At 40.5% G+C, this 26,733-nt stretch overlaps 1 protein-coding gene across 5 annotated transcripts in view; it reads right to left on the minus strand.

Annotated features, from left to right (window-relative positions):
* Positions 1 to 26,733, minus strand: part of GNA12 (G protein subunit alpha 12) — a 145,838-nt gene that overhangs the window by 53,888 nt on the left and 65,217 nt on the right. For 3 of the 5 annotated variants that reach the window (XR_012647775.1, XR_012647773.1, XR_012647774.1), the window contains exons 3-4: positions 10,621 to 10,671; positions 8,153 to 8,603 (exon numbers count right to left, since the gene is read on the minus strand). Coding sequence is in view for 2 of the 5 variants with exons in the window: in XM_075010919.1 (XP_074867020.1) it covers positions 8,034 to 8,603; positions 10,621 to 10,671 (621 nt within the window). In the remaining 3 variants the exon portion in view is untranslated. Of the gene's footprint in view, positions 1 to 672; positions 8,604 to 10,620; positions 10,672 to 26,733 lie in introns of those variants that run through there. The other 2 variants (XM_075010919.1, XM_075010918.1) reach the window with 1 other exon arrangement.

Raw genomic sequence — 26,733 nt, forward strand, 5'->3', positions numbered from 1 at the left:
AACTCACTGAATTCAGTCCAATTTTCCAATTGGTCAAGGTTATTTTGAATTCTAATCTGTCCTCTAAAGTGCTTGCAACACCTCCCAGATTGGTGTCTGCAAATTTTATAAGCGCACCTCTCCGCTCCATTATCCAAATTAATGAAAACATTGACTGGTATCATATGCAGGACCCCACTATTTACACCCTCCCAATATGACACAACCATTGAAAACTACCCTTTGAGAATGGCCTTTCAAACCATTGTGCACTCACATTAGCGTAAAGGCTTACTCAAATCAAGGTATCACATCTACTACCTCCCCCTCATTCACTAGGCCAGTAAGCTGTCAAAGAAAAGTTAGACTGCAGTGATTTGTTCTGCACAAATCCATGCCGGCCATTTCTTCTAAACCCATTATCCTCCAGGTGCCTACAAAAACTCATAATAATTTTCCCCAGTAGACTTTCATGTATAAAAGTTCAGTCAGCACCAAATCTGTGTTCTTTTAAAAGACCAGTATGTTTGCCCCTCCCCAGTCTAGAATTTCATCCATCCACCATGAGTTCTTGAAGATAGGCATTAATGGTTCCCAAGACTGCCTCAGCTGTATCATCACAGTAAGCAAGTGAACAAGGTTAAAAATATTACCACAATTCAAGTCCTGTACTGAAAGATCCAACACTCCATAAACAGGATAACAAGTCAAGTTTTAATAGATTTATAAAATTCATATATACAAAACAGTAAACTAATTCACCAAAACTATAAAATACACTTTTTACACCTCACAATATAAATGTATCTAGTACACAGTTTTTATAAGTGGAGACTATCACAGCAAATAGGCCACTTCTCTGTGGATGCTGTTTTAATTCTACATAGTTAAATGAGCAATGCCTTTTTCACTTCAACTCAGTTTGTCACTTAAAAAAGATTTGTGAATTGTTAGAAAGTAAGGCTCAGATCAGGCCTTTCCTGCCCAATGCAGCAAACAAGTTTAAAAATTGTTGTGTGATATGCATAGTATGTGTGCTACAGTTCATAGGCTCCACAAGGTGTTACAGCAGAGAAGGTAATATTTTAAAATGATTTCCAAGGTACAGGATTGTGTCATAAAATTAGCTAGTGTGTTATTTCTCAGGCTGATTTTGGCACAATTTTTAAAGTCAAGTCACAGGATATGGGTGATAAACAATAAATCATACTGAAAATGAATCCCAAGCAGGACTGAAGTCAAAGAATTCTCAGAGCTGTGTTCAAAAGTCAGAGCCTGTGACTTGTGTGACTCACTCATAGCCTTAATCATTTTATTTGTATGCAATTCAAACCAGATTAAAAAACCCCACCAGACAGCTTGCTTACAAGAGTAAGAACCCATTCGGCCAATTTTTAAGCACAGGCTTTAGCAAACACTCTGTGTAGTCAGTAAGATTAACAGTTGTAGTCTATTGGGCAAATTCAAACAGAACAGCCTCAGCCAGAAAAAACGCATTTTATCCAACAGCCAAATGTCTATGAACTGAAGTCAAGTTTCAATACAAAACAAGTTCCAAAGCAGAATTTACCTAGGGGCCTTTAAATCCTGTGGATTGTTGAAGGATCACTTACTCACCATCGTGCCAAGCCTGCGAGCTGAATGCATGTCTGTGCGAAACAGTAAGGTAAGAGCAGCAGCTCATTTTGAACCAAATGCCCTCGTGTCTCAAAAGTAACCTGAAGCAATCTGTCCTTTTTAAAACAGCTGCCTCTGCAAACTCCTCCCAATTTAATACCTTATAGCAAGATTAACTAGCTTTTAAATGGCTCTAAGGCATGCTAGGTGACAAGAGACTGCATGTCACAAGCTACAAGGGATTGAGTTTATAGGACCCAGTTACAAACAGTTGGGAAAAAAGATTTGCAATGGAAGTGCAAGGAGCTAGATCTGTGCCAATGCACTGGTATAATAATACACAGCCAAATAGCTTTCCTGGAGTCAGTTATCAAAGAATACTAGATCCCTATAGAGGGCATTTTGTTTAAATAGAGAGAGTAGGAGCCATTTAGAAGTTAGATCACCACTCTGCCTCAACATTTCCCTCTGGCTGTTCATCAGAAAGTCCATCTCAGAGGACATCAGTGGAGCTTGTTCCTTCAGACTGTGATTATTCCTAAGCCAACCAAATGAAGCATGGGCATGTGCCAAGAGCTGGACTAGAGTAGTTTTTACAGTACAGCAAAGCAGCCACAGAACCGCTGTCACTGTAGCCAACCCATGTCTCCCCCCCCCCGCCCCTGAAAGACAGGCATGTCAACACACACACACTGAAAACTAAATACTGCTTTTAAAGATGCCATTAAAAAAGACAGACTCAAGAGCCAAGCAATTCAGAGTCAAAATTAAACTGATTCATGCCACTGTGCAGAAAGAGGTGCCACATGATTAGTTAGTACAGAGCCAGCCTGTCCTGCATCACCATCTGTGTAAAACAATTTAGTGTCAACTGTTTAAAAAAAAAAAAGAGACAATTCTGGTTTGCATCACTAAGTGGAATATCACTCCAGGTAGACACAGAACACTCAACACTTGCAGCAGCAGTACAACCCTGGGGATAAGTGCTGCACTGTCCTGTTAACAAACCTCAATCTTAAACTGGAACATCCAAAAGTAAGAGTGGAGATGACTCGATGCTTATTCAGCTTAAGGCTAGCTCTGACTAAGCCAATCTTAAAGATCTGTCCTGGGAACAAAATGTCTTCCAAGAACAAGCCAGTGGGGAAATCTTAGACAATTCACTCTAGAGTGCAACTGCTTTACAGGAGCTGATGAAATATCTTGCTATCCACCAACTTTTACTGTGTTGCAGCGTAAAGGTGAAGGAATACACTGATGTAAACAGTCTGGCTTATAATGGAAGTGTTATCTGACTGCTGCCCAAGGCTAGTTTAATGTGGGGAATTGATAAGGTCAGAGGTCTACACCCTCACTACACCACTTTGTTTAATACAACTGGACAATTTATATGGGGGAAGATTAACACTTACAAAAATAGGTATTGCCTTCATCCTCAGAAGGTCAGTATTTGATTTACATCAAGTTGCAATTAAAAATAGCCTTTAGTTCGTGTAGTTTTATTGCCCCAGGATAGCACAGAGCCAGTAGCTTGACCGCACCAATAGCTGTTTTGATGTGAACATCTGTTGATAGCCATCAAACATCACAGAAGTCTCCAGGCTCAATCTGTTTGAAAGCTGGACTCCTGGTAGGGGCATAAAGGCCACTCTAAACATCTGATGCATGCAATTCCAGTCAAAGATATTAAGAACAACAGCCTCACCACGTAGCATCATTGCTAAAAGACAACATAGAGAATGCAAAATAAACATTTTGTTACTGCAATAAAACACAGGTGGGCAGTGCCCTCTAGGCTGCTAAGTAAGTAAGTACAGACTTTCAAGAGATTTTCATCCTCAGACACAAGGGCATATCAAGTGAGAAGCGTTTACATTTTACCTGTTGTCAAAGCAACCAGCTCTATAGGATTGACCACACTATTGTGGGTGTAGTCTGGAGCTACAGAAAGGCCATATCATCATCTTTATCAAGCAGAGTCAAAGTACTGTTCCCTTGCAAGTTTATCTCCTAAGGATGGGCAAAAACGTCACAAAAGGGTTGCTAACCCATTCAATGGGTCAGTCTCTATGCTGCAGATTCCTTGAGCGTGAAAATTCTTTGGAGAGACAAATGCTTCTGCCCATTCACCTCAATTACTCACTGCTAAGTGACTTATAAATGGGAAAGCAGTGTTGCATAACATTAGCTTAGGGTATGTCTACACTTACCAGAAGATTGACTCCTTCAGGGTCGATCTTCCTAGCTTTGATTTAACACACCTAGTGGGGACATGTTATATTGAACCATCAAGGCTCTACAGTTGGCCCCAGCACTGCTCCTTTTTGCAAGGAGTAAGTGGGAGGGGGTCAGTGGCAGAGTTTCTCCTGTTGACATCCCTCTGTGTGGATGGCCAGAAAAAAAAATATTGATCTAGGATATGCTGATTCCAACTACACAATTGTTGTAGCTGGAACTGCATATCTTAGATTGACTTTTCAGTCTAGTGTAGACCTGGCCTTAGCAACTACTTTGTAGTATTTGTTTTCTGAGAGGTCAAGCTCTAACGTATGGTTGTATTTTGAGGACACTAGGGCAATTAATCAAATGCATCACTTCTTGTTAGTCAGATAACTAAGTAGTCTCAGCCTAGAAGTACAACAAATCAGCCAAGATATTTCAAAGGAAGAAAATAAGAGTGGTTCCTCCAAAATAAGCCTGCAGAGATTCACAACATGCTCTGGAAACAACAAATCTTTAAAGAGCTCTAGAGTCAGTACTGATTTGAAAGACTCCATCCCAGAGTGGGAGATGGGAAGACACCCACACACAAGACAGAAGGAAGCTGGACAGACCAATTAAATTCTCGTAATTCTAGATATCCCTCAGAACTCATAACATCCCTACAAGTCTTGTCACACTATCAGGGCTGGGGTAGGCAGGGGGGCCGGGGGGGAGTGCTGTGGATGGACTGATGAGATGCCTTTCACACCATCCGAGACTCTACTTCAGCTGTTCTCACAGCTTCAGTATAGAGAAATTTTAATCTTTGGTCCGGTGAGCTCCTCCCACACAGTTTGAACTATAGCTCCTTCCATACCAAAATCTCTGAGCTGCACAAATGCTCTCCACTCTGTTTGAACTTCAGCCAGCAAACTTAACTCTTTAGTTCGCTTAGAAAAGCCTGTAAAAATGCTAGTCGTTGGAAGCGCCTTCAGACACATTAGCAGCACTGTTCTAGGTCTGGCAGCACAATTTTAACAAAAAAAAAGTGTAATTTACTATAAAGTTGGCAAGCTCAAATTGGCTACTCTTCTGTAAGACATTAAATGAGATTCAGATGTATAGAGACAATGGAAACTAGAAATATTCTAAGCAGCTGTCATTTAAAATACAGCAGCTGTTAATCATAACTCCATTAAATCATCACAATACCTTGGTTTTCCCCCTATATCTCATTTTTCAGTGGGTTGTTAAACATGGCAGTTACCTGTTGAATCTGTAGTTTATCAACAATTGTGATGTAAAATGTTAATGATAAATATTATTTAAATCCAGTTCACTTGGAAATTCTAGAGCCATTACCGTCTTGTAGGTAGACAATTCAAAGAGCAGCTTATTGGTTAGCTACTGTGAGGAAAAGGCACTTACCAGTAACCTGAAAGAGTCTTGTGCCAAAGCCACAGTTCTGAAGGCACCACAAGATATCAACATGGTTTTCACCACAGGCTTCCATCTGCCACTTTTAAAAACTGATAGTGGATCACATTAAAGGGCTCTACTGCTTAAATATGCTGCAAACATTTCCTCTATTTATCCATACTACAGACAATGTGACCCACCTTCCCCCGGAGGACCTAACAGGCCAACTTCATGATACAAAGTAGCCACAGCATGCTAGAATAACTGGGTATTTTATTACTATCATAAAAAATTAGACTTAAGAGTTGTCAACATTAAACATGTAAGCAAGTGATACTAATTTTCAGGGTGTAACTCTAAACAGTGAGAGTTGCCTTGAAAACACCACATTTACAAGCTGAGTATTCTTTAAAAAAATTCAATAAAGTGACCAAGAATACAAGTTCTTAAATGTGCATTAAAAGAACTATTTCATACTAAAGTCTCAGTTAAAACTGAGGCAGCTTTTAAAAGGGAACATTTTCTCAAGAGTTAAACAGGAAGAACATTATTTCAAATACACAAAGTAAAATAATGAAGTACACAATATCAGCTAGAAAGTTATGCAGTTGGAGTTGACCTGCTATAACTCTAAAATCTTGTGTTGAGTAGAATCTATTGCAAAATCTAAATACAGTATTTGACTGCTTTAATAATGAAAAGTAAAACAGCCTTATATCTCATTTCACCAAATAAAGACACTACTATTTACCTTTCAAAATGAAATGCAACTACCATAACAATCCCCATCTGAAACACTGCGGAACACTGAAAAACAAGAACTTGATATTTAAAAAAAAAAAAAAAAAAAAAAATCACGAAATGTTAAAAAAGTAAAATTGGTCCCTGGCAAGTAAGACTCTTCTAATTAACCACCATTTACTTTTGAGAAGTAATGAAAGTGTAGTTTTAAAATAAAGATGTTTCTGTCTGCAGCTCCTTACTGGTTTATGTCACCAAACATTTTATATTCATTATATAAAACTAGAAACAACCACATCCTTTTCACTCCTGAAGCCAGCACAAAGAAAGCTACAAGGGCAGCAAATTTCTGCATTAGGAAGCACCCCCCACTCCCCAACTTCTGCGAGCAACAAAAGGAAGGATTTTAGATTTTATCCAAGTAAACCATGTGGAAACTCTAGAGCAGGGTTCTTTTTAGACCAGCACTTCTCATGGGATTGAAAGCTGAAGAGATCTTTTTCCCCCCCCGACGTCATTACAGTTTTAATGGGAGCAAGAAATACAGTGTCTGCTGACTTGTTCTAGTTAGAGAAAGCACTTGTGATTTTTTGTTTAAATTAGACTTACACTACAGTACCAATTTCATATTAAACATTTGTGTTTCAAAGCTCCCTAGGAAGAAGAAGAAAAAAAAAAAAGACCACAGCATTGAAATAAAAGGCAGATCTTAAATTTTGTTTATGTACCTCACTGTAGTAGACAAGGTTGGAATTATCTGTACACAAAGAAAGGCACCCAATAAACTACATAAGTGTTGAGAGCTAGAAAGTCAACAGTTCACATCAAAACATTCACAGCCTCTTGCAATTTCACATGTGTATACCATCACCTGAAATGGGCAACTCTAAATTTGACTGTTTACGCATATTATATACAAAGTAATATATGCTAAAGATCCCATTAAGAAGCAGATTAAAATGGGCTAGTTTACAGGGTCCAGAAGTCCAAATGTTATCAGTACAGCTGTAAAACTGGAATCACAAGAGTGTTCACTCTTATAGTAAGGTCAGCTGTTAAGAACTAATCAAGCAGCTGGTCTACCATAAAAATTTTGCTAAGAAGAAGTTGAATCTGCTTCCACACATTTGGAGATATAAGAGCCCTGTTACAGGAGAGAGTGGATCTTTAAAAATACTGGCAACTGGAAGTATGAGATTAATGCTGAATTTACATAAACACCTTACTAGAGCACCCACTGTGCGCAGATGTGGTCAGATGTTCTAGTACATGCCTCAAGTTTTATTACTATGGAAGTCAGTCAATTTTCCATGATGTACGACACTGCATAGGTAGTGCAAAACAAAATCTCGTCCATACAAGCCAAGCCTTAAATTCTCTCCTCCATTTTACTCCAGAGTGGCAGAAGAGGACTTATATAGCCTGGTGGATTTCATTTGTAGTTCTACTGCACTTCATGTATAGTCTTAGACTTGCGTGTCTCAAGAGACTGATGCAAAATCATGAGACGAGCTGTGCATCTACATTGGTAAGTGGACTCCAGATCCTTGGCAAACACTGCATGTGCAAGCAAGATCTGGTTGCATATTTAAAGATTACTTGTGGAATTGTGATTAATATAGTGCCATTTATTTTCTAGTACAGCTACAAACCTCATTATGATTTACATGAGTTTCACTGGTTAATTCAGCACCTCCAAGCTACAGAGAAAGGCAGTCTGGACAGTCACTGTCCTTGAAAAAATAAGTTCTCATGAAAAAAATCTTCCTTACACATTTTATCAAAGTTAGATTTTTTTTTCCTAAGACAGGAAGGTGATTGTGTTATTCAACATTCCAAACTAGGTGTCAAACCCTACAATGGCCACTTTTTTCAGTAGTGTTACTTGTCCAAATGATTCAGTAGCTAACATCAAGGTTTGACTCCTCCTGACTCCATGACTGGCTAGTTTCAGCATTCCTGAGCCAAGGGAATAGCATGGGTCCTAAAACCACATGCAAGAGCCATAAGGATAAAATAAAAGCTTTGACTTATAACCTCTACGTAGGTTTCAACATGACAAGGGATGGTCTCCTTCACTGCAACATAATATCCTTCAGGTTTTCCTGAAGGATTGTGTCCTTCACTGCATGAAACACAAAGCGGATATTTTCAGTGTCTATGGCTGTTGTGAAATGATGGAAGAGTGGCTTACTGCGGTTCCGCCTCTTTCTGTCAAAACACTGCACCAAATAACGCTGAACATCATCTAGCCTGTGAGGGTCACCCTTGAAGTCTGAGAAATACTTCTTAATGCTGACTGTCTTTACCTTCTCTACAAGGAGATCCATTTTGTTTAGGAATAGGATGATAGAAACATTAAAGAAGAGCTTGTTATTGACTATTGTCTCAAAAATGTTCATAGACTCCACCAGTCTGTTTGTGCGTCTGTCTTCCATGAGAACCTGGTCATATTCACTGGAGGAAACCATAAACAAAATAGAAGTTATCCCATCAAAACACTGGAACCACTTCTGACGCTGAGATCTCTGTCCACCCACATCCACCATCTTGAAAGGGATTTTTTTAATGATGAAGTCATGCTCTACAATTCCCTTGGTGGCTTTTCTGGCCAGCAAAATATCTTGTTTGCTTGGCAAATAATTCTGCAAGAGAAAGAACAGTGTCAAATTGCCTCAGGCTGTCCTAATACATGCAACATTAATGGCATTTTAAAAACAAATTTTATCGTATCACAATGTGACAAGTTGTGTGGAGCTATAACACACCTGTTCTAGGATCTGTAGATGATAGCTGACATTCAATGACGAAGTAAAGGACTTATTCTACATGGTCAAAATTATTGCATTTGTCCACCAATGGACCACACACTGAAAAGCTTGTGTTCGGAAGATGATGAACGTGATGGAGCATGCGAAAGTTTATTCATAGGTCCAGTACTTTTCTTTAAAGTTTTATGCCTTTTACCTATTTCAGTTCAATTCTTCTATTCCCAGATTGGATACTCCTTTACGCTTAGGATATTCTTGATCATGACACTATTAGTGTTAATGAATGTAAGTATCTGTGATGGCAGTGAAATTATCTTTTACCCTCATGATTTTTTAAAAAGCTCGATACATTTATAGTAACAACATCCTTCCACAACAGGCAAGGTGACTATCTGTCCGATATTGGATGGGACGGTCCCATATTTGGGACTCCAAAAAGGCACTCCAACTTATTTATTTATTTATTTATTTTTTAAAAGGAACTCACTGTCCCATATTTGACCCCCCACCCTCCCGCCGCTTTTCCACCGGCAGCCTCCGGGAATCAGGGGGGCGGGGGCACCTGTGGCTGCCGCCTCCTTCCCAGCTCCCCGAGGCTTGGAGGAGCTGACCCTCCCCTCCCCTCCATATCTCCCCGTCCCATATTTAGGACAGGGATATATGGTCACCCTAACAAGAGGTATCTGCTGACCACTACCACAAGTTTAAGTACTGGCTAGTCTTCTTGCTACATGAGAGTTCTGAACAACTATGAAATGGATGAAATTCTTCTACCTTTTCTATGCTCAGGGAGAGGAGCAGCAGTAGTACATCCCCTTCATCCCCCTCAGCCCTTTTACAAGAACCTGACCTGCTTCCCAATTACTGTGGCCCTTACAGGTGGTAATTCAGGGCTGGGTAATAACTTTTGCTAAGGGGTCACTAAGATTTCGGCAAGCAGTTAAGGGCTGCACTTTTCTATATAGGAAGCGTGGGATCTGGGACAGAAGTTGGGTGCAGAAGGAAGCTTGGGGTAGAATACTTGGGTGCAGGAGATGGTGCGGGGTCTGAGAGGGAGTTTGGCTGAAGGAGGGGACTGTGACTGAGGGCAGATAATTGGTATAAACGAGGGGATGGGATACCAGATGAAAGCTGTGGCTAGGAGGCACTTAGCTAGACTGCTCCCAGCCAGCAGCCCAATGAGACCTTCAGGCAGGCTTTCTGGCTGCTCAAAGTGGCCAATTGCTCAGGCTGTGTATTTCTTGGTGCCATGTACCTCTTGGGGCGGGAGGAGAGGGGGATGCAGGGGAAGAGGCTTTGCACTCTGCTCCTACCCCAAGCACAATCCTTGCAGCTCCCACTGCACAAAGTCTCTCCCCCACTACATCCCCCCAGAAGGGGCATGCTAGCTAGTTGCTTCAAGCAGCCTTGGGCTTTGGGAGGCAGAGAGCCTACCGGAAAGTCCCAGCAGGACGCGAACCAAATCGAAACATGTGGCAAGCTGGATTTGGCAAGGTGGCCCTATTTTACCCAGCCCTGTGGTAACAGCTCAATGGGCACCTCTTATAAAATTCACACTACTGTTCAAGGCAGTGGGTAACACTAGATCTAAACAGGAAGCATACGTGGACCAAAAGATGCTGAGCCCGGAGACAGAAGAGGAAGGTTTCTGTGCATGTAGTTTTTTCCACTGTATTCCTGATTACTTGTCCATACAAAAGGTGTAGGGAATTGTTCAGACATATAAAAGTTGCTTAGGCCAAAGTTTAATACACTTCACAGGGACATTTTTCTAAATTAAAGAATTTGGATCCTATGCTCACAAGTTTTAAACCAGGGATATTAAACCAACTGCAAGAATGGACTTCCTAATTTTAATCCTTGTGGAGAAGCATAAATAGTTTCATCTCACCAGCTGGCCAATCCGATCCAGATTATCCAGGAAGTATTTCACCGATTCACCCTGTTGAAAAGGAAAGAGATGCTTCTTAAATCATATTACTAGGCTAGCAAAGCAATCAGTTTCTTAAACAAACCCCCCTTTTTTGGGCACATTTGCTCTTCTACACACCATGAAGTTTAAACACACACACACACAAGCTAGAAAAGTGAGATATAGACTGGAGCCTGGCATGTTTAGGGTCTGTAATGAGAACAGCACTGTGCAGTTTACTTTAAAACAAAAGTAGTGCTAAGACAATCACCCCAGCTTTAATAAAGCCCTAAGGCACTGCAGCTCTTCCACTGGAATGCCCTGTTGAGTAGTTGAGGAGAACAGACTAATGCATATTACTTAGAGCAATGAAGAAAGTTTATTGCAAAAGGTTTTTACGGTAAGAGCTCAAAATTCATACTGCAAGTATGAGTTGCTCCTAAAGCCAGCTTTATGCTTTGCCTTAATGCAGTGGGTCCACTTTTGCATGGAGAGTACAGTTTAAAAAAAAAATCACTGAGTAACAGCACAGAAGACTACATTTACTGGAAGCCACTATTTGTTTTAAAACACATGGCTGAGAAGAGATGCACATCCTACACATCAACTGGCAGCTTTGGAAGTAGCAAAAGGTTTAAGCAACCTGTGATTTCTTTGACTTCAATCTTCACTAAGGAGACAAGCTTGGCAAAAAAGGATGAAATTTTCCTTCAGAATATGATCTTTGAAGGATACAGTTATTTTAAAAAAAATCTAACAGGGATGTTTTAAAAACTTAAGTGGATATTTGTAAAAATGTATCAGACTATTGTTGAATTGGGCATGTATTATAATCCTCAAGGGTTATTTATATGTATGATTTTAAAAATGCACCTCTTTGCAAGACCTCCAATACATCACACTTAAATCAGTCAAATCAAATGTCATTTCACATGCAGTAATACTTCACAGGCCTTTCAGTGGAATTATTTTTACATTTAGAAGGAAGGTTCACTTCCCCCCCAAAGGGAAAGTTGACTTCTGTTAAAAAAAAAAAAAATCATCATCTTCCTCAAACCCATCCATCTTGGAATGCTTCACATCCTACATTGAGAAACTAAATTACCACCCATTCCTCTCTCGTCATTGCTAGTCATTCTTGGTAGTCACATAAAGGCACCTGAAATCTCTTTTCAAAGCTCCAAGACCAGGCATTTGCAATCTGTGGCTCCAGAGCCATATGTGGATCTTTAAGGATTTCTCTGTGGCTCTCAATGCTACGATTGCAAAGTTTAATCACCAAAAAAAAAAAAAAAAAGCGCCCAACTTCCTCATTTTTGATAAACAATGAATGTCTAAAAGCCCAAAGATGAATAACTCATATCTAAATAGCAAACAATATGTGATCTCAAAATTTTGAATAACTTCCCCTACTGTCCTCCAGAGAGAGAGAGGGGGAAGGTTTGGGAGGAAAAGTCAGGAAGACAGCGATACAAACACAAACAAAGAAAGTGTGAGGAAATAGAATATGTAAAATGTTTGTGAACGTTCTGCAGGAAATATGTATCACATTACAAATTGTGTGCGGTATTCTTAAAACAGAGGCAACAAAAAGTATGTTTTGACGTTATTTATTAACAACCGTCTCATATTCACATACACTGAGGCTCTTGAGTTTTTTCCCCAAATTGAAAAAGAATAGCTCTTCTTGCTATTTTGGTTGCTGACCCCTGACCTAAATGGAGCTACTGTAAGATGAGTGCATAATGGGTTGCAAAACCATTCCTAGGGATTAGTTATCAGAAGTTCAGTCAAGCTGGAAGAGCGTATCAAGTGGATACTGCAAGGCTTAGTCCTGGATTCAGTTCTGTTCACAATCTTCATCAATGGTTTAGATAACCGCATTCACAGTATACTTATTAAGTCTGTGAATGATACTAAGCTGGGAGGGGTTGCAAGTGCTTAGAAGGATAGGATTAAAATTCAAAATGATCTAAAAAATTGGAGAAATTATCAGCAGGAAAATAGATTAAATCCAGTAAAGACAAATGTGAAGTACTCAATTTAGGAGGGAACAATCAATTATCCATATAAAAAATGGAAAAGGATTACCTAGGAAGGAGTATTGCAGAAAGGGAGGAGGGGATTCTTAGGTGGATCACAAACTAAATATTTCAGTTTAACACTCGCAAAAGAGCTATCATTCTGAAATGTATTAGCATATATGCTGCAAGCATGATGAGAAGAAATTCTTTTCCACTATACTTCATGTCAATATGGCTTCAACTGCACGTGTGCATTCAGTTCAGTGTGCCAGATTTCAGGGAAGATGTGGATAAACTGGGAAAAGTCCAGAGGAGAGCAACAAAAATGATTAAAGCTCTAGAAAACATGACCTAAGAGGAAAGATTGAAAAAACTGAGTTTGTTTAGTCATGAGAAGACTGAATGGGAATATGATAACAGATTTCAAATACCTAAAAGGTTGTCACAGGGAGGAGGGAGAAAAATTCTTAACACGAGGACAGGAAAAGCAGCAATGAATTTAAACTGCAGTAAGGGAGATTTAGGTTGGGCATTAGGAAAAAAATTGTTAAGCATGGGGTAAATTGCCAAGTGAGATTAGGAATCTACAGTGACAGATTCCACAAAGTTAGGAAATCACTTGTGAGGGATGGTCTAATAATATTGTTTCTGCCTTGAGTGCTGGGTATTGCACTAGAAGGTGCCTTCCAGCCCTATGATTCCCTTGTCTACTCAACTATCACTAGCGCGAGTTACAGAATCTTAAGACATTTTAAAAAGCTGTACATTTAACATCTTTGTACTCTTTTCAACAAGAATAAAAAAGATTGGAAAAACAGAAAATGCTCTGGGACTGATGTACAAATTAATCCAATCTGGGAAAGACACTGGCTTTTTCCATGAGCAATTCTTGGATGTTGTCTTAAAATTACTACAATTATATTACTGGCTTTGGAAAGTATCTGTCAAAGTGAGATGGATCTATACAGCAAGGATGGTGGACTACTTTTAATACCAAATTTAAAGGATACAATTACCATTCTCTTCCTTGTAAGTTCTACCACTGAAACAACTTGGGTTATTAAACAATGCTATACACATTTCTGCTACAAAACAGTAGTAGATCTTTGTCCAGCAACAGAAGCTAACCTTGGATCAGAGATATATCAATGGAAAGTGTATTTGAAGAAGCAGACTGAATCGTTAAGTGAAGCTGATAAAAAGTGTTTGCTGTGCCAACTGAAGGAGGCCACACTTTCTTCTTACAAATGTACAATAGTGACTTCTGGATTCTACTTGAACTCTATGTAGCGGTTACAGATGCTTGTCTTATAAAAACAGAAGGTTAACTGGAGTGTGGCACTACTGGAAATGGGGCTAGAGATTTTGCACAGAATGGAAAGTCATACGATGAATGAACAAAGATTTGACTCCACGTTTTTGTTTTAAATTACCATTAGTGCCTCGATCCACTCTTTGTGCTGTTTCCTGGGATGAATTAATCTCTTGCTATTCCTAGTTATGCCTGTTCCAGCTGAGCATTCTTCTTCGTCACCGAATAGAATTGTGTGTTCTGAAAGAAGTCACCTTCTTCCTGATCTTGTGAATGAACTAATGAGCTTCAATTGAAGGACTAGAAGTAATGGACACATGAGAAGCCACCAAAAATTAACACACCACACTTCAGTTCATTAATAGAGTTGTGCAAATTATAAGAATTCGAGAAGATATAGATGTAGTCCTTTATAAGGAGGCTTGAATGGCCAACTTTAACTTGTGTGATGACTTTAAAACAGGCTTTAAATCTAATAAAATTGCCATGAAACATCTTTCGGTTTTTAATATGATGCCATGCACTCCACCTTCGCCCTCACACACTTCAAACATACCTCCTTTCCTCAGTTTCAATGCTTGGGAAAAATACTGACTGCAAGGGAACATACTGGCAGAAGAATTTACCAGAATTTGTTGGCAAGGCAGACAGGCAGATGTGTCAGGAAGCTTACACACAGGTTAGTGAGAGAGACAGCTTTGCTTCTATTAAGAGAGAGGGGCAAAACCGTGGCTCAAAGTTCTGGATGTTGTGAGCATGATGTTGCATTAATGAATGGAGAGATGGATCTCCGACTCATTTTTTATCTTCAAGTAAAATAGGAAAAGTTGGTTTATCAAGGGATCTAGCACCTACACTCTAAAGTGTGAACAGTCACTAGTTATAACTGATTCTGAAAGATTTACAAATGGCCAGTAGGAAGAAATTACATTTTTCCCCAGGAAAACATTCCCCCCCCCCCCCCAAAAAAAAAATCACTAAAATAAGAGCTTCTTCCTTGCAGTCATGAATTTTCAGAAGGTGAGTGTAATATCCTGCATTTTCTGGCACTCTCTTATAAAGACTGCCTTGTCAAGGCAGCATGGGTTTGGGCAGAAGAAATCACAGATTCCAAGAATAAAACTTCCTGTACTGCATTAGTCATATGGTGTGGTTGGAGGGGAACCCAAGAAGGAAAGGTCAGTGCACTAAAAGTGTACCTTTCTCCATATTCCTCGTCCTTAACAATGCTTCTAGATGTAGCACTAACTGAAAGTGGGCTATGTCTGAAAACTTGTTCTTTTCCTCACTTACTTCGTACACACATCCTCCCACACTCAGAACAGGAAACAGCTGTGTGCAAGTAAATTGCTGGAATACACAAGTAAGTTTACCTGATTTATTGCTTGTGCCTCCCATATTCCCTGCCCTATACTGATCACTTTGTTACATATATACATACTACAATTTTAAAGTCAACACAAGTCTGAAGAATAGAGCAGCATATTTAACAAAGTGATCAGTGATTTAGTGGAAGCAGAATAATCTATAGCATTTTTAAAAAAAACAAAACAAAAACCAAACAGCTTTTCAAAAGCCCTATAATTATGGAAAACAATGAACTGTTCTTTAAAGGTTAGTCCAAGCAGTGATTTTAAGCAAAACATTCTCCAATATAAAGCCCCATAAAGAGGGTGACTACACCAGATGGCTGGAGCAGATACATGCACCATAGAAAGAAATTGACAGATCTAAAGTTTTCTGAATGTTCTCTCCCAAAATAAAATAGAAACTAAGGCTACATCTACACTACAGCAATCTTTCGAAAGAAGTCCTTCCAGAAGATCTCTTCTGAAAGAATTTTTCGAAAGAATGTGACCACACAGCTCCAGCTCTTTCAAAACAATGGACAAATCCAGTGCTATGACGACAGCTCTTTCAAAAAAAGGGCCCATGGAGCACCTATACACATTCTTTCGAAAAGCAGCTTTTGAAAAAAAGGCACTTTTCCTGAAACAGGAGTGGAAGAGCACTTTTGAAAGGAACGCCTTTTTTTGTTTAATTTCTAAAGAATGCTTTGTGTGTGTAGATGCTCTGCTGGATATTCCAAAAGAGCCCCTTCTGTCGAAAAATATTTCAAAAGAACTTGCTACTGTAGACACAGCCTAAGTGCTTAACGTGAGTGAAGATCTAAAGTCAAGATAACCATTTCTCATCCAAAAATTCTGACCTGCAAATGGTTTCAAGGCAAGAAGAATAACTCATTGAATTTAAAATGCCCTCAAAAAAGCTGAGGGAGGAGACAGTTTGTATCACAAGAACTAGTCTCATAAGTTTGCCAGCAAAACAAATTTTTAAAGTCTTTTCTGCATAATATGTAACAGGGCCCAGAATAAGAATCTGAACTAACTCCCATCAGATTAACACATTGGCAAAGTTACTGCAGCATAAAAATGGCAAGGAAAAATGGCTCAGTGGTTAATGCAATAAGCTGGCCCTCAGGAATCCTGGGTACAATTTTCTTTGTGATGGGGCATGCCTCAGTTCACCATCTGTAACATGGACACAATAGCATTTCCCTACAACCCAGAAGTGATGTTAGAATAACTATATTAACATTCTCTACTGTGGTAACTGAGGCCATACCGCAGATAGAAAACTTAAAGCTATACATAACAGGTGCCAAAGTTACAAAGTATCTTCTAAGTCTAAAATGATATCTATTGTACCAAGCTAACTTCTCTCCCTACAGCTATTGGCAGCAGTGATACTTAAATTATAGACAGGAAGACTACTTGCAAATCATTCCATCATGTATGTCAACAGTCCTAACTAGTGATGTAAAAGCTCATTTAGTTAACCAGTTAAAATGTTAAGTTTAACGATAAATCAATTAAATGGGAGGGAGATGCAGAAACCTCTCCAGCCCAGCTGGGCCAGGCCCTCTGTGGATGGGTACTGTTCCAGCCAGAGGCTCCTCTGGCCAGACTGGAGCATCCCCCACTCTCAGCAGGGCTGGAGCAACCTTCTGCCTACACCTAGAGAGGAGCTGTTCCATCCCCCACCAGTTAACTGTAACCAGTAAGCCTCATCCTGGTAGGGTGAGGCTTACTGGTTAACTGGTTGAATGTTAACATCCCTATCAGGAAGAGCTAGACACTTCAGGAAAGAAATCTCCTCCAACAGCAGCTCAATCCCAAGTGTTCTCTCTCGATACCAATACAACAGAATGTTCAGATACTAAAGGAGGCAAGCAAGAGCTCTGAAGCAAGGAGCACTTCCACATATTCTTGACACCACATACAGTTTAAGAAGCTGACACTGGATCTTCAGCTCTTAACAGCAGTAAGGCCACGCCAGTTGACAACTCTAAACTATTGATGTACCCATTCTCTCCAATTCCATTTCACGGAGTGACAATATACAACTTTCACAAGAGGGTGCACATTAGAGCCTGACTGAGTAATTGCTCTGAAAAAAGCTGGAGTTGATGAATAGTCAAAGGAGCGAAGAGTGAGGAAAGTGTTGTAATAAAGAACGTGATCTGTACAGTTTTCTTGCCTCCAAGAAAAATCCCACAAACTACTTAGAGCAGTTCCCAAATTTCAGCGACTTGAGGACCTCCATTTTGAGTTACATTTTTCATATACTCCCAAGCTTTCCTTCTCAGCCCCTAAGCCCCACCCCTGCCCACCCTGCTCCACTTCTTTCCCAGGGTCCTGCCTCTTCTTAGCCCTGGCACCCTACTATGCTGCTGAGTGGACTGCTAATGGCCAAGCTGGTGGGGAAGGAGTCACCAGGGTCCATTTTCCACTTCTGTTCCCTGGTGTGCAGGAGGCCCTATGAGTGGGGGAGGAGTTGGTCAGCAAAGGTTGTGGCTCCACAAAGTACCTAAGGCTGACCCCAGTTTGAGAAATGCTGTTTCACAGGAGTCTCAAACAATCAGAATAAAGAGTAAGCCCATACCAAAAGGGGGAAAATAAAAACCCCACACACATACAAAAGGCTGCAGACTTCAGAGGCTATTTAAGTAATTTTCTACATTCTGGAAAGACTAAGAGCCATTGTTTGACACTACTGAACTCCTGTCAGGGACTGTCTAATGTGTCTTGCATACCCCAAAGTTTCACCTCACTTAACTACTCACTTAGACAATAACAAATAAAAATGCAGAAGTGACAGATCACTGTGATTAAAAAATTACTACCTCATTAAAATCAACTGGAATATAAATATTTCTTACATTTCAGTGTACAGTACATCAAATAGAATAAACAATGCATCTCTGTATGAAATTTCAGTTTGCACTGATATTGCTAGTGCTCATGTACCCCATTGAAAAACAGGGCAAATAACTAGAAGAGCCCAAAGACCTCTGGTTGAAAACCACTGCTTTAGAGTTCCCAGTGTTTGGACTCATGAAACATTCTTAAAACAACTGCAACAGGAGACACTGAAATCATTAGCTTATATTCCATTCAAGTTTATATGAAACAGTTACAGGGGTCTGCAACCGAAACAGTGAGAAGAGCCATTTATCCAGAATCTATGGCAAAAAAAAAAAAATATCAATACTTCAAGACCTGCAATCCGTATGAATACAAAACAGCCCTCCCCCCATATCACCACCTCCTCCACCCCCATGAAGCAACCCCAGGCTCACACCCACAACTGCCTTCCATGCTATTGCACCCCTTCTCCCCCTACCCAGCAGCCCTCCAGCACTGAATGCTCTGCCTGCAGTCTCCCTTCCCCCATGAGCCATGTGCCACCAAGAGGTCATAACCTGACCACCTCTCCCCACCATGCACTAGTTCCTCTCCCTATCTGAGGGTTGTGGGTGGAGTGAGGGATCATGGTGAGGCTACTGAGGGAGAAGAGAGAAAGTCAGGCAGTTCCCCCCCCATTCCTTCCCCCCAGCCCTGACTGTTGGTTTTTCCCTCCACCCACTCTCCTTTGGTTTCCCACCCAGCTCTGACTCAGAGCCTTTACACTAACTGAGCCCAGAGCCAATGTGCACAGCCCCTTGATCCTTCCTTTGTCTTCTCCTTCTCCTACCCTCCTTCAGTCTGGGCAGGGAAGGGGACTGGCCATGCCTGGCACTCTGCAGCATGCACAGCTTTTGAGGCAAAGCATCTTCTGCCACTTGTCACATTACTGCATCCAGAACCAAAGAGGAGTCAGCATCAGGAGCCACAAATGACTCCTTAAAGCCATATGCGGCTCCGGAGGCGCAGGTTGACAACCTCTGACCTAGCAGATACCATGGCATCAAAACGCCAACAACTAATCTCGAGGTGGGGAAAAAAAACCCCACAAACAAAAAACACTTTCTTTTTGAGAATGATTGCTAGTTAGTGGACTGGGATAGTTTTTCCCCAGAAAACAGATGTGGTCATACATGTAGGTGTTACTGTATAATGCAGGAAATCATCAATTTTTTTACGGGGCTAGGGCAGGATCTTATACGTCTAACTCTCTTGTTAAAACAAGTAAAACATCTTCAATGAGTTTTTAGCTCCTGAAATATTCCATTACTGATTTAGAATTAAGATCTTTAAACACTTAACTCTCTTGTTCCACTTTAGTTAGCATTATGGTAATAGCAGCCAGTAGTTTCAGTGAACTAAAATGCAACTCTAATGAGAATACAGTTTTATAACAAAGCCTATGCTTCTTTATTCCTTAACAGTTTAGCAATAATCTATGTTCAAACAGATCAAAAAAAACTTTCACCAATGGAAGCTGCTCCAATAAAAGATATTACCTCCCCCACCTTCCCATGGGCCTACACCTGCTACACACTGATTAGACATTTACCTTGAAGCAATTGTTAATGCTCACGCACCTCAAGATTTATTATAATGCTGCTACAATATAAATAACTTTTGTTTTACAAGATTAAGTCAAACTGTCCAAGTCCTCCCCAACTCCATTTTATTTATTCAAAAAAATCAACTCTGTTTTTGCTTATTTGTATCACTAAACTCTTGGTTAATGCTGAAGTGTTGCAGATAATGGCTTTTTAGATAAAGTCTTCCTCAACTCCTACTGTACCACAAGAATTATCACAGACACTTGGATGACTCATTCCAGCTCTGCAAATTTCTCCTCCATTTGCAATGCATATCCTTTAACAACTTTGCCAACTGGAACCAAGTGAAGGAATAGGAGATGCTGTTCCTATTGTTAAGCAATATGAGTCACTGAACATCTGGGAAATGCAGAAATGCAAAGAGAAGGCCTGAAATGAGCCACAAGTCCCACAATGCAGCAACATTTCAGGTTTTACGTTTTGTGCTGCAGAGATTTCATGAAGTACAAGTTTGCAGACACAGCTTGAAGGATGACCCGAAGAAGAAAAGGAAGTTGGGCCCAAGAGATCTTACCTTTCTACTCCTTTAACATGTGTCAAGGAGTCTGAAAATGTCCATCTCCATCCCCCATAAGTTTTTATTTTAAAATGAAAAGTTACAGAACAGACAAGACCTGAAGACTATATGATAACTGGAGAAGTGAAATTACATCACAAAAGAATGAAAGCTGTAGAATTCAGAAGGAAGTTTTAAAAAAGCCAATTTCAGTTCTCCTATTTTGTAAACACCTATTTAAAACTGATGCCAAATGATCAAAAGTTGCCCCCAATTAAGATGCAAATGCCAAAGGCTTCTCCCTACGAAATAGTCCAGAAAAACCATAACAGTAGACTTGACATCACTGACCATTCCACAATAGGAGGTATGCAGGCAGAAAAGAAAAGAAAACAAAAAAACCCCAAATCTGGCAAGACATCCCACAAACTTCTCAGGCCTTCTATATATAACAAAACGTACCATGCATTTTTAAAGGATCCTTTGGAGGTCACCTTCAAACAGTCTCATAAAAGCTTCATACTGAAAAGATTTACTAGAGGAGAAAGAAAAGAATTAACTTGCCACTTGATGCCTTGGCCAGAAATTCAAAGGAACATTGGGTTGCTTAGAGCAATTATAATGAAATATCAGAACTGTCTATATGATCTAAAAATACAGACTCATTTCAACAGCTACCTCTAAGAAACAAAGTTTTACTGAACTGTACTCTGAACCAAGAGGACTCAAAATGGAACCCTCTGTTCTGTATCTTCTGTTTTCCTTTACTTGTCCCAAGGTCCCTGTGACACAAGACTAATTTAGCCCTTCCTGATCATTTTGTCTCTATGAAGCCTAGCTGCTAAATTTAGATGAGCCAATTTAAAATAAATATCAGTCTCTGCTTAACCCAGAAACAAAAATTAAACCGTAGACATACTTTAAGGAAGATAACAACAGGCAGACTCCCTCAAATCACAGAAAAATATGCTTTTTATCATTAAGTCTTCCCTGAGACAGGTTGGATATTAGGAAGAGAGACATTACCAGACTTTAACCAACATTTAAAAGCTCAAATGGAACAGCAGTACAGCAATCAGAATGCAACAGTGATACTTATACCTTCCATTCAGAAGGATCCTAGTGTTTCCCAAGCTATTTTGGGGAGAGGAAGGCCACATTCAGCTATCATAACCAGCACAGATGATTAAAATGAATAAATGCAAGTCTGAGATTCAGCCTCCAAAGAGACGTTTTCACAGCTATACTTCCTATTTGCCTAACATGACAGCAAAAAGAAGCTACTTTAAGACTTGTATAGGTTTAGCCTTCCTGGGAGAACTTATTATACACAGCACAGTACGCAAGGGCCCAACTTTGGGGAAATGTGCCATTTTATTATTTTTTTTTTTAAACACTTGTTTAAAGACAAATTTACTGAGAGAAAAAAGGCATCTGTAAAAGAATAGGTAACAGAAATATTAGTATTTCATGAGATAGAAATATAGAGAAACCCATTTCTCCATAATTCCCAACAGTCTATCTGCAGAAGATACAACTTTGGATGATGTAAGTGAGATGGGGTGTAGAAGCAGGTATCCAAACTGGCCAGGGGGCTCACAGTATAGCATATTAGAAACATAGGCTAGTAAACAACCAGGGCAATGTAAGCCTAAGGTTAGCAAGATTCAAGTCAGCGGACCCATGCCAGGGAACCATGGGCTTGAGCATCTACCCTTTATTTTAACCCTAGGTTAATGGTTTATTCTCCCATGGCCACAGAGCACTGAACAGATCCTCAAAGTAACCCTATTCCACAGTACCTGGCACATATCTGAAATTAACTCTCTTCCCTAGTGTAGATCTAACCTTAGTCCCCACTCCGCTCTCTAGATCTGCATCCTTCTCCCCAGCAGAGCCACTGGTGCAGGAAAGCCCAGGCAGCATGCACCAAAGTCTGGATGTGCTTGTGACCAGGAAGGAGCTCTCGGGGCAAAAACTTCTAACCCGTTACGACCGAAAATTCTATAGGCTGACAGTGTGCTTGCAAACCGATGTCCAGATGACAATGGATTAATGCTGAATTTAACTGGTGCAATTTTCAAAAGGAAGGTCCGTGGCTTCCATTTGTAACAGACTGCATCTAAGGAAGTTGCACCAAGGAACTCTGGGATACATCCTGAAGATTTCCAGGTCCCAAGTTAAGCTAGAAGTCTATGCACACATAAAGCAACAGGGCTTAGATCATGGGTCTCAGCTTTAAACAGGTTTGGATCCTCCAGCGTCTTGGGACCCTAAGTTAACATATCTCTTGTATGGATGCAAAGGGGTTAGGCTTGAGCCCAGGCTCAATCCTGGGTTTACACTCCTGGGTAGACATCCCAACAGACTAGTGTCTACAAACTAGAAGAGATTGCTCAAGTGGGTGGATCCCTGTCATCAGGATTTGGGATTGACAGCACAATACTGTTATTCCTGCCTTCACAGTTCAGTGACCTAAAATAAAAAGCCTACAAAACACTGTCTGTAACAACAGCCCAGCTTACCTTCTGATTGCTAAATGCAGCTATGTCTTCAGTCCATCCTCTTGTACCTCTACCAACTCAGAGCATAAAAATAACTCTCTCAGCATCCTAACGGATGTCAGCTAAAACTTCACTTGAGCAGCAATTTTAAAGACGTTTTCAACTGCATTCATCATATGAACAGCACCAATCAAAGCAGAATATTTATCACGGTATAGCCTGATTGGTTCCCAAGCTTATTGCCATCAACTTTATCATGCCACATTTCATGTACAGCACTACTCTAAATATGGCTTGTTTGGAATGAAAATGCATGGAATCTACATTAGCTTTCTTTCAAGGGAAGCAGTACAGTGAAGATGTTTATGTATGTTAACAGTTGATCCCAAAAAGATGGGAAAGTAAGTATGAACCTAAAATGTTTAAGGCCATTCTGTATTTCTCTGCTTCAGTGCATTCCAACTCCTGTCTGTGCACTGCACTGGGATTTACTGGCAAGGGTAACCATGCTGCTTTTCAAATCAACAAGTAATTAGGAGGAGGAAATTAACCATTTCTCCTCATTTAAGACATACAGCATTTTAGCTGTATCCGATCTTCTCCAATGCCATTTAGATTTCCTCCTTAACTGCTGACTGAGTTATTGGCTACTAGCCACGTCTCCAGTGCTTATCCAAGTTGCTGCTATCAGCACCCTGCAAACATCAATTACAAAAAAAAAAAACCCTCCACACACACAAAAATCACTCCTAGTTACCAAATTCTTAAAAAAAAAAAAAAACCACGAAAACCTCACATACCACATGCCTTTTCTACCACCAAAGGACAGTAGAGGCATCAAACTTCACCTGAAAAATCTTAGAATACTTTTATTTGCCAGCTTGGTACAGGCTATGCAAAATCCTGTCCAGGCTAGATAAGCACAAGGACACTCCGCAGAATCACCAGGGCTGCAACTTAGCAGACCCATCTAAGAATCTTATGATATGCTTCAATGTCAGTTACTTAAGTTTTGCAGTGTAAAGATTAACTATCAGGGACCTGATGTTTGAGAGCTTGGCAACAGTGAAAAGCTGCAGATAAGACAAGAGAGAGTATACCCACTGTACTGGGGCAGGGAACAGTGAGTCATACTATGCACCATAAATTAAAGTCTAGACTAGAAGTCAACTATGTTTGGTGGGACACGTGGCTTTTTCACACCTTTAAATCTCTCCCTTGATCTCTAGCTGGGGAGTGGGGTCAGGAGCTGAAGAAAGTTTAGCCATCCTGCTGTCCCTGACTCAAGTGCCAGCTGTGCAGCTCCCATTCATAGGATTATTTTCTTGACAGACTGACATAGATAAGCCAAATTTCCTTTTCTCTCAGTTTAGGCATCTCTGAAATGGGGGATAAAGCCCAACTGCTACAAATGGCAGCAGCATTACAGAGACTGTACCAACCCCCCTGGAGCTCTGTAAGGCATATGAAATCATCTGAGAGGAGAATAAATAAATATGTTGGGCGAATGTATTCTGAGGGCTGCTTATGGCTCTTGGGCCAAAATGTTCGCCTGTCCCAGTCTTGTCTCGAGAGTCATATCTTGTTATAGAAATTGTACAGAGGGCCATGAATGCTTTTAAAAATTGGGGGCATGGGTGGCACCAGAAATGGAAGAGTCCAAAGTGCAGGAAGCTGTCCCGGCCTGGAATAGAGAGGTTTGGTGAGTGGGAGACTAATGAGGGCTCAAGAGGTCATAGCTGCATGTGCAAACAGATGCTCTGGACTCGGATTGAAGGTTTGGAGAGTGGGAGGAGGATCAGCACTGATGCAGAGGGCTGGAGTTCAGGGGTGGCTTGGGCATGCAGGATCCCAGTGTCATTTACCCGAATCTATTCCCGGAAGCAGCAGCAGCAGCCCTTACCATCTCCTGCTCCCACACAAAAGTGGAGCCACCATCTGCAGGCTCTGCCCTCAGAGCTCCCATTGGCTGAAAGTGGGCTTTACCCCCATTTCATAAATGGGTAAACTGGAACAAAAGGAAATTAGCTTACCTAGGTCAAGGTCTGAGAGTCAAGAAAAGAATCTGAAGTCTCATTCCTTAGTACCTTGCTTTAACAGCTAAACCACAATTTCTAGTTTATATGAATCAACCCTCCAAGTCCAAGAAGGCCAATTTACTTGCACTGGATCACTTCCTATTAGAACAGCCCGTTCCTCAGAAGTAAGACTAGATAGATGTACTAGTTTTGTGTACTGATGTCTTGATTAAGTCAGTTTTACATGGAGGCAAAAGCTATTAATCCAAGCACAATACCCAGCTGTGAACAGATCAACTACTTTTGCAAGCAAAAATGCAAAAGCAACTTCTCACCAAAACAGAGGCTGGAAAGTTGGCACTGCTGCAGGAACAGAATTAAGATGTTTTAGATGTCTTAACTATGCATTTACAGATTCACACTGAGTTTCAAATATAAATCCTCTCTGTTTCCTGGGTTTTAATGGTAGTTTGATGGTTAAAAAACTGTCACTATTTTACTACGTTGACTCTCTCTCATTTGGCACTCTTAGGACCTGACCAGGGCCAGACAATAGAATTTGCCAGACCACGAGAGATCAATACTGTCCAGCACATTACCAACACCTCCACTGCTCACTGGGCTTTTAGAAGACATTTAGGGTAAATTATAGCTGAACAGCACAGAACACTAAGAACCAGGACTTGTGGCTGTAAAACTTTATAGGACTGCAGGAAACTTAACCACATCCATTGTAAGTGGCCCTCTGGCTAACTAAAATCACGCTGCATTATGGATGTTGCTGCATGACTGTTCCGGATGAGAGAGATTCAACCTGTATCAAGTTACTGATATGTTCTCAACCCCTGCTGTATCTTGAAATAATGTCTGGAAAATTGAGTTTAATTTTCAGTTTTAGTGTTCTATGGTATGAGAAATTAAACGTTTGACTGTTCCAGATCATTGCTAGAGACATGGTGCGAAGTAATCGGTTTGGTTTGGTTCTCTCAGATGCCTAACAGAAATCTAGACTTCCCATTGCTTATACAGCAGTGTTGGTAAGTACATGTTATGGAAACAGTAACAGATGCTCATGGATAAGTATTTACATGTAGGTTTTTGGACCTACAGCCAAAGTTTTTCTCCAACAAAATGCCACTTCTACCTGAAAGGTGTGAAAAATCCACTAAAATAGATCCTCTTGCAGGATCCTCAAGACTATCTAAAGAAAGCACCTTCTGATCAATTAAATATCTCATAGTGCTTCTCAAAACACTTTCAATGAAGAACACACACTTCAAGAGGTCCTAATTGCTCTGATCCTAGATCTTCCAGGAACCTGAGCGCCCCTTAAATTCAGCATATCTTCCTACACTAAGTAACCTTAAAACCCCTAAATGAATGTTTAGGGCAGGAAGGCTATTAGTTTACAGGAGGAAACTTCATACCCAGATCAACAATCTTAATATCCTGTACCCTGTAGGTGTGTGAACCCAAGGAATGGTGGAATCCCAATATTTCCTTAATACACCTTCCTCATGCAGGCAAAAGTAAGATATCAGGTTTCGACTCAATAGCTACATCTACACTTGTATGCTACATCGAAATAGCTTATTTCGATGTAGCGAAATCGAAATAAGCTATTTCGATGAATAGCGTCTACATGTCCTCCAGGGCTGGTGCCGTCGACGTTGGGCAGCACCACATCGAAGTAGGTACTGCAGGGGAGTGTCTACACGCCAAAGCGGCCCACATCGAAATAAGGGTGCCAGGAACAGCTGCAGACAGGGTCACAGGGCAGACTAGCACCTCCCGGGCAACAGCTAGCTGCTCCCTTAAAGGGCCCCTCCTAGACACACTTGCACTGAACAGCACAAGATCCAAAGAGCCGACAACTGGTTGCAG

Source organism: Carettochelys insculpta, chromosome 16 (assembly GCF_033958435.1).
Source record: "Carettochelys insculpta isolate YL-2023 chromosome 16, ASM3395843v1, whole genome shotgun sequence".
In the NCBI taxonomy this organism is placed as follows: Eukaryota; Metazoa; Chordata; order Testudines; family Carettochelyidae; genus Carettochelys; species Carettochelys insculpta.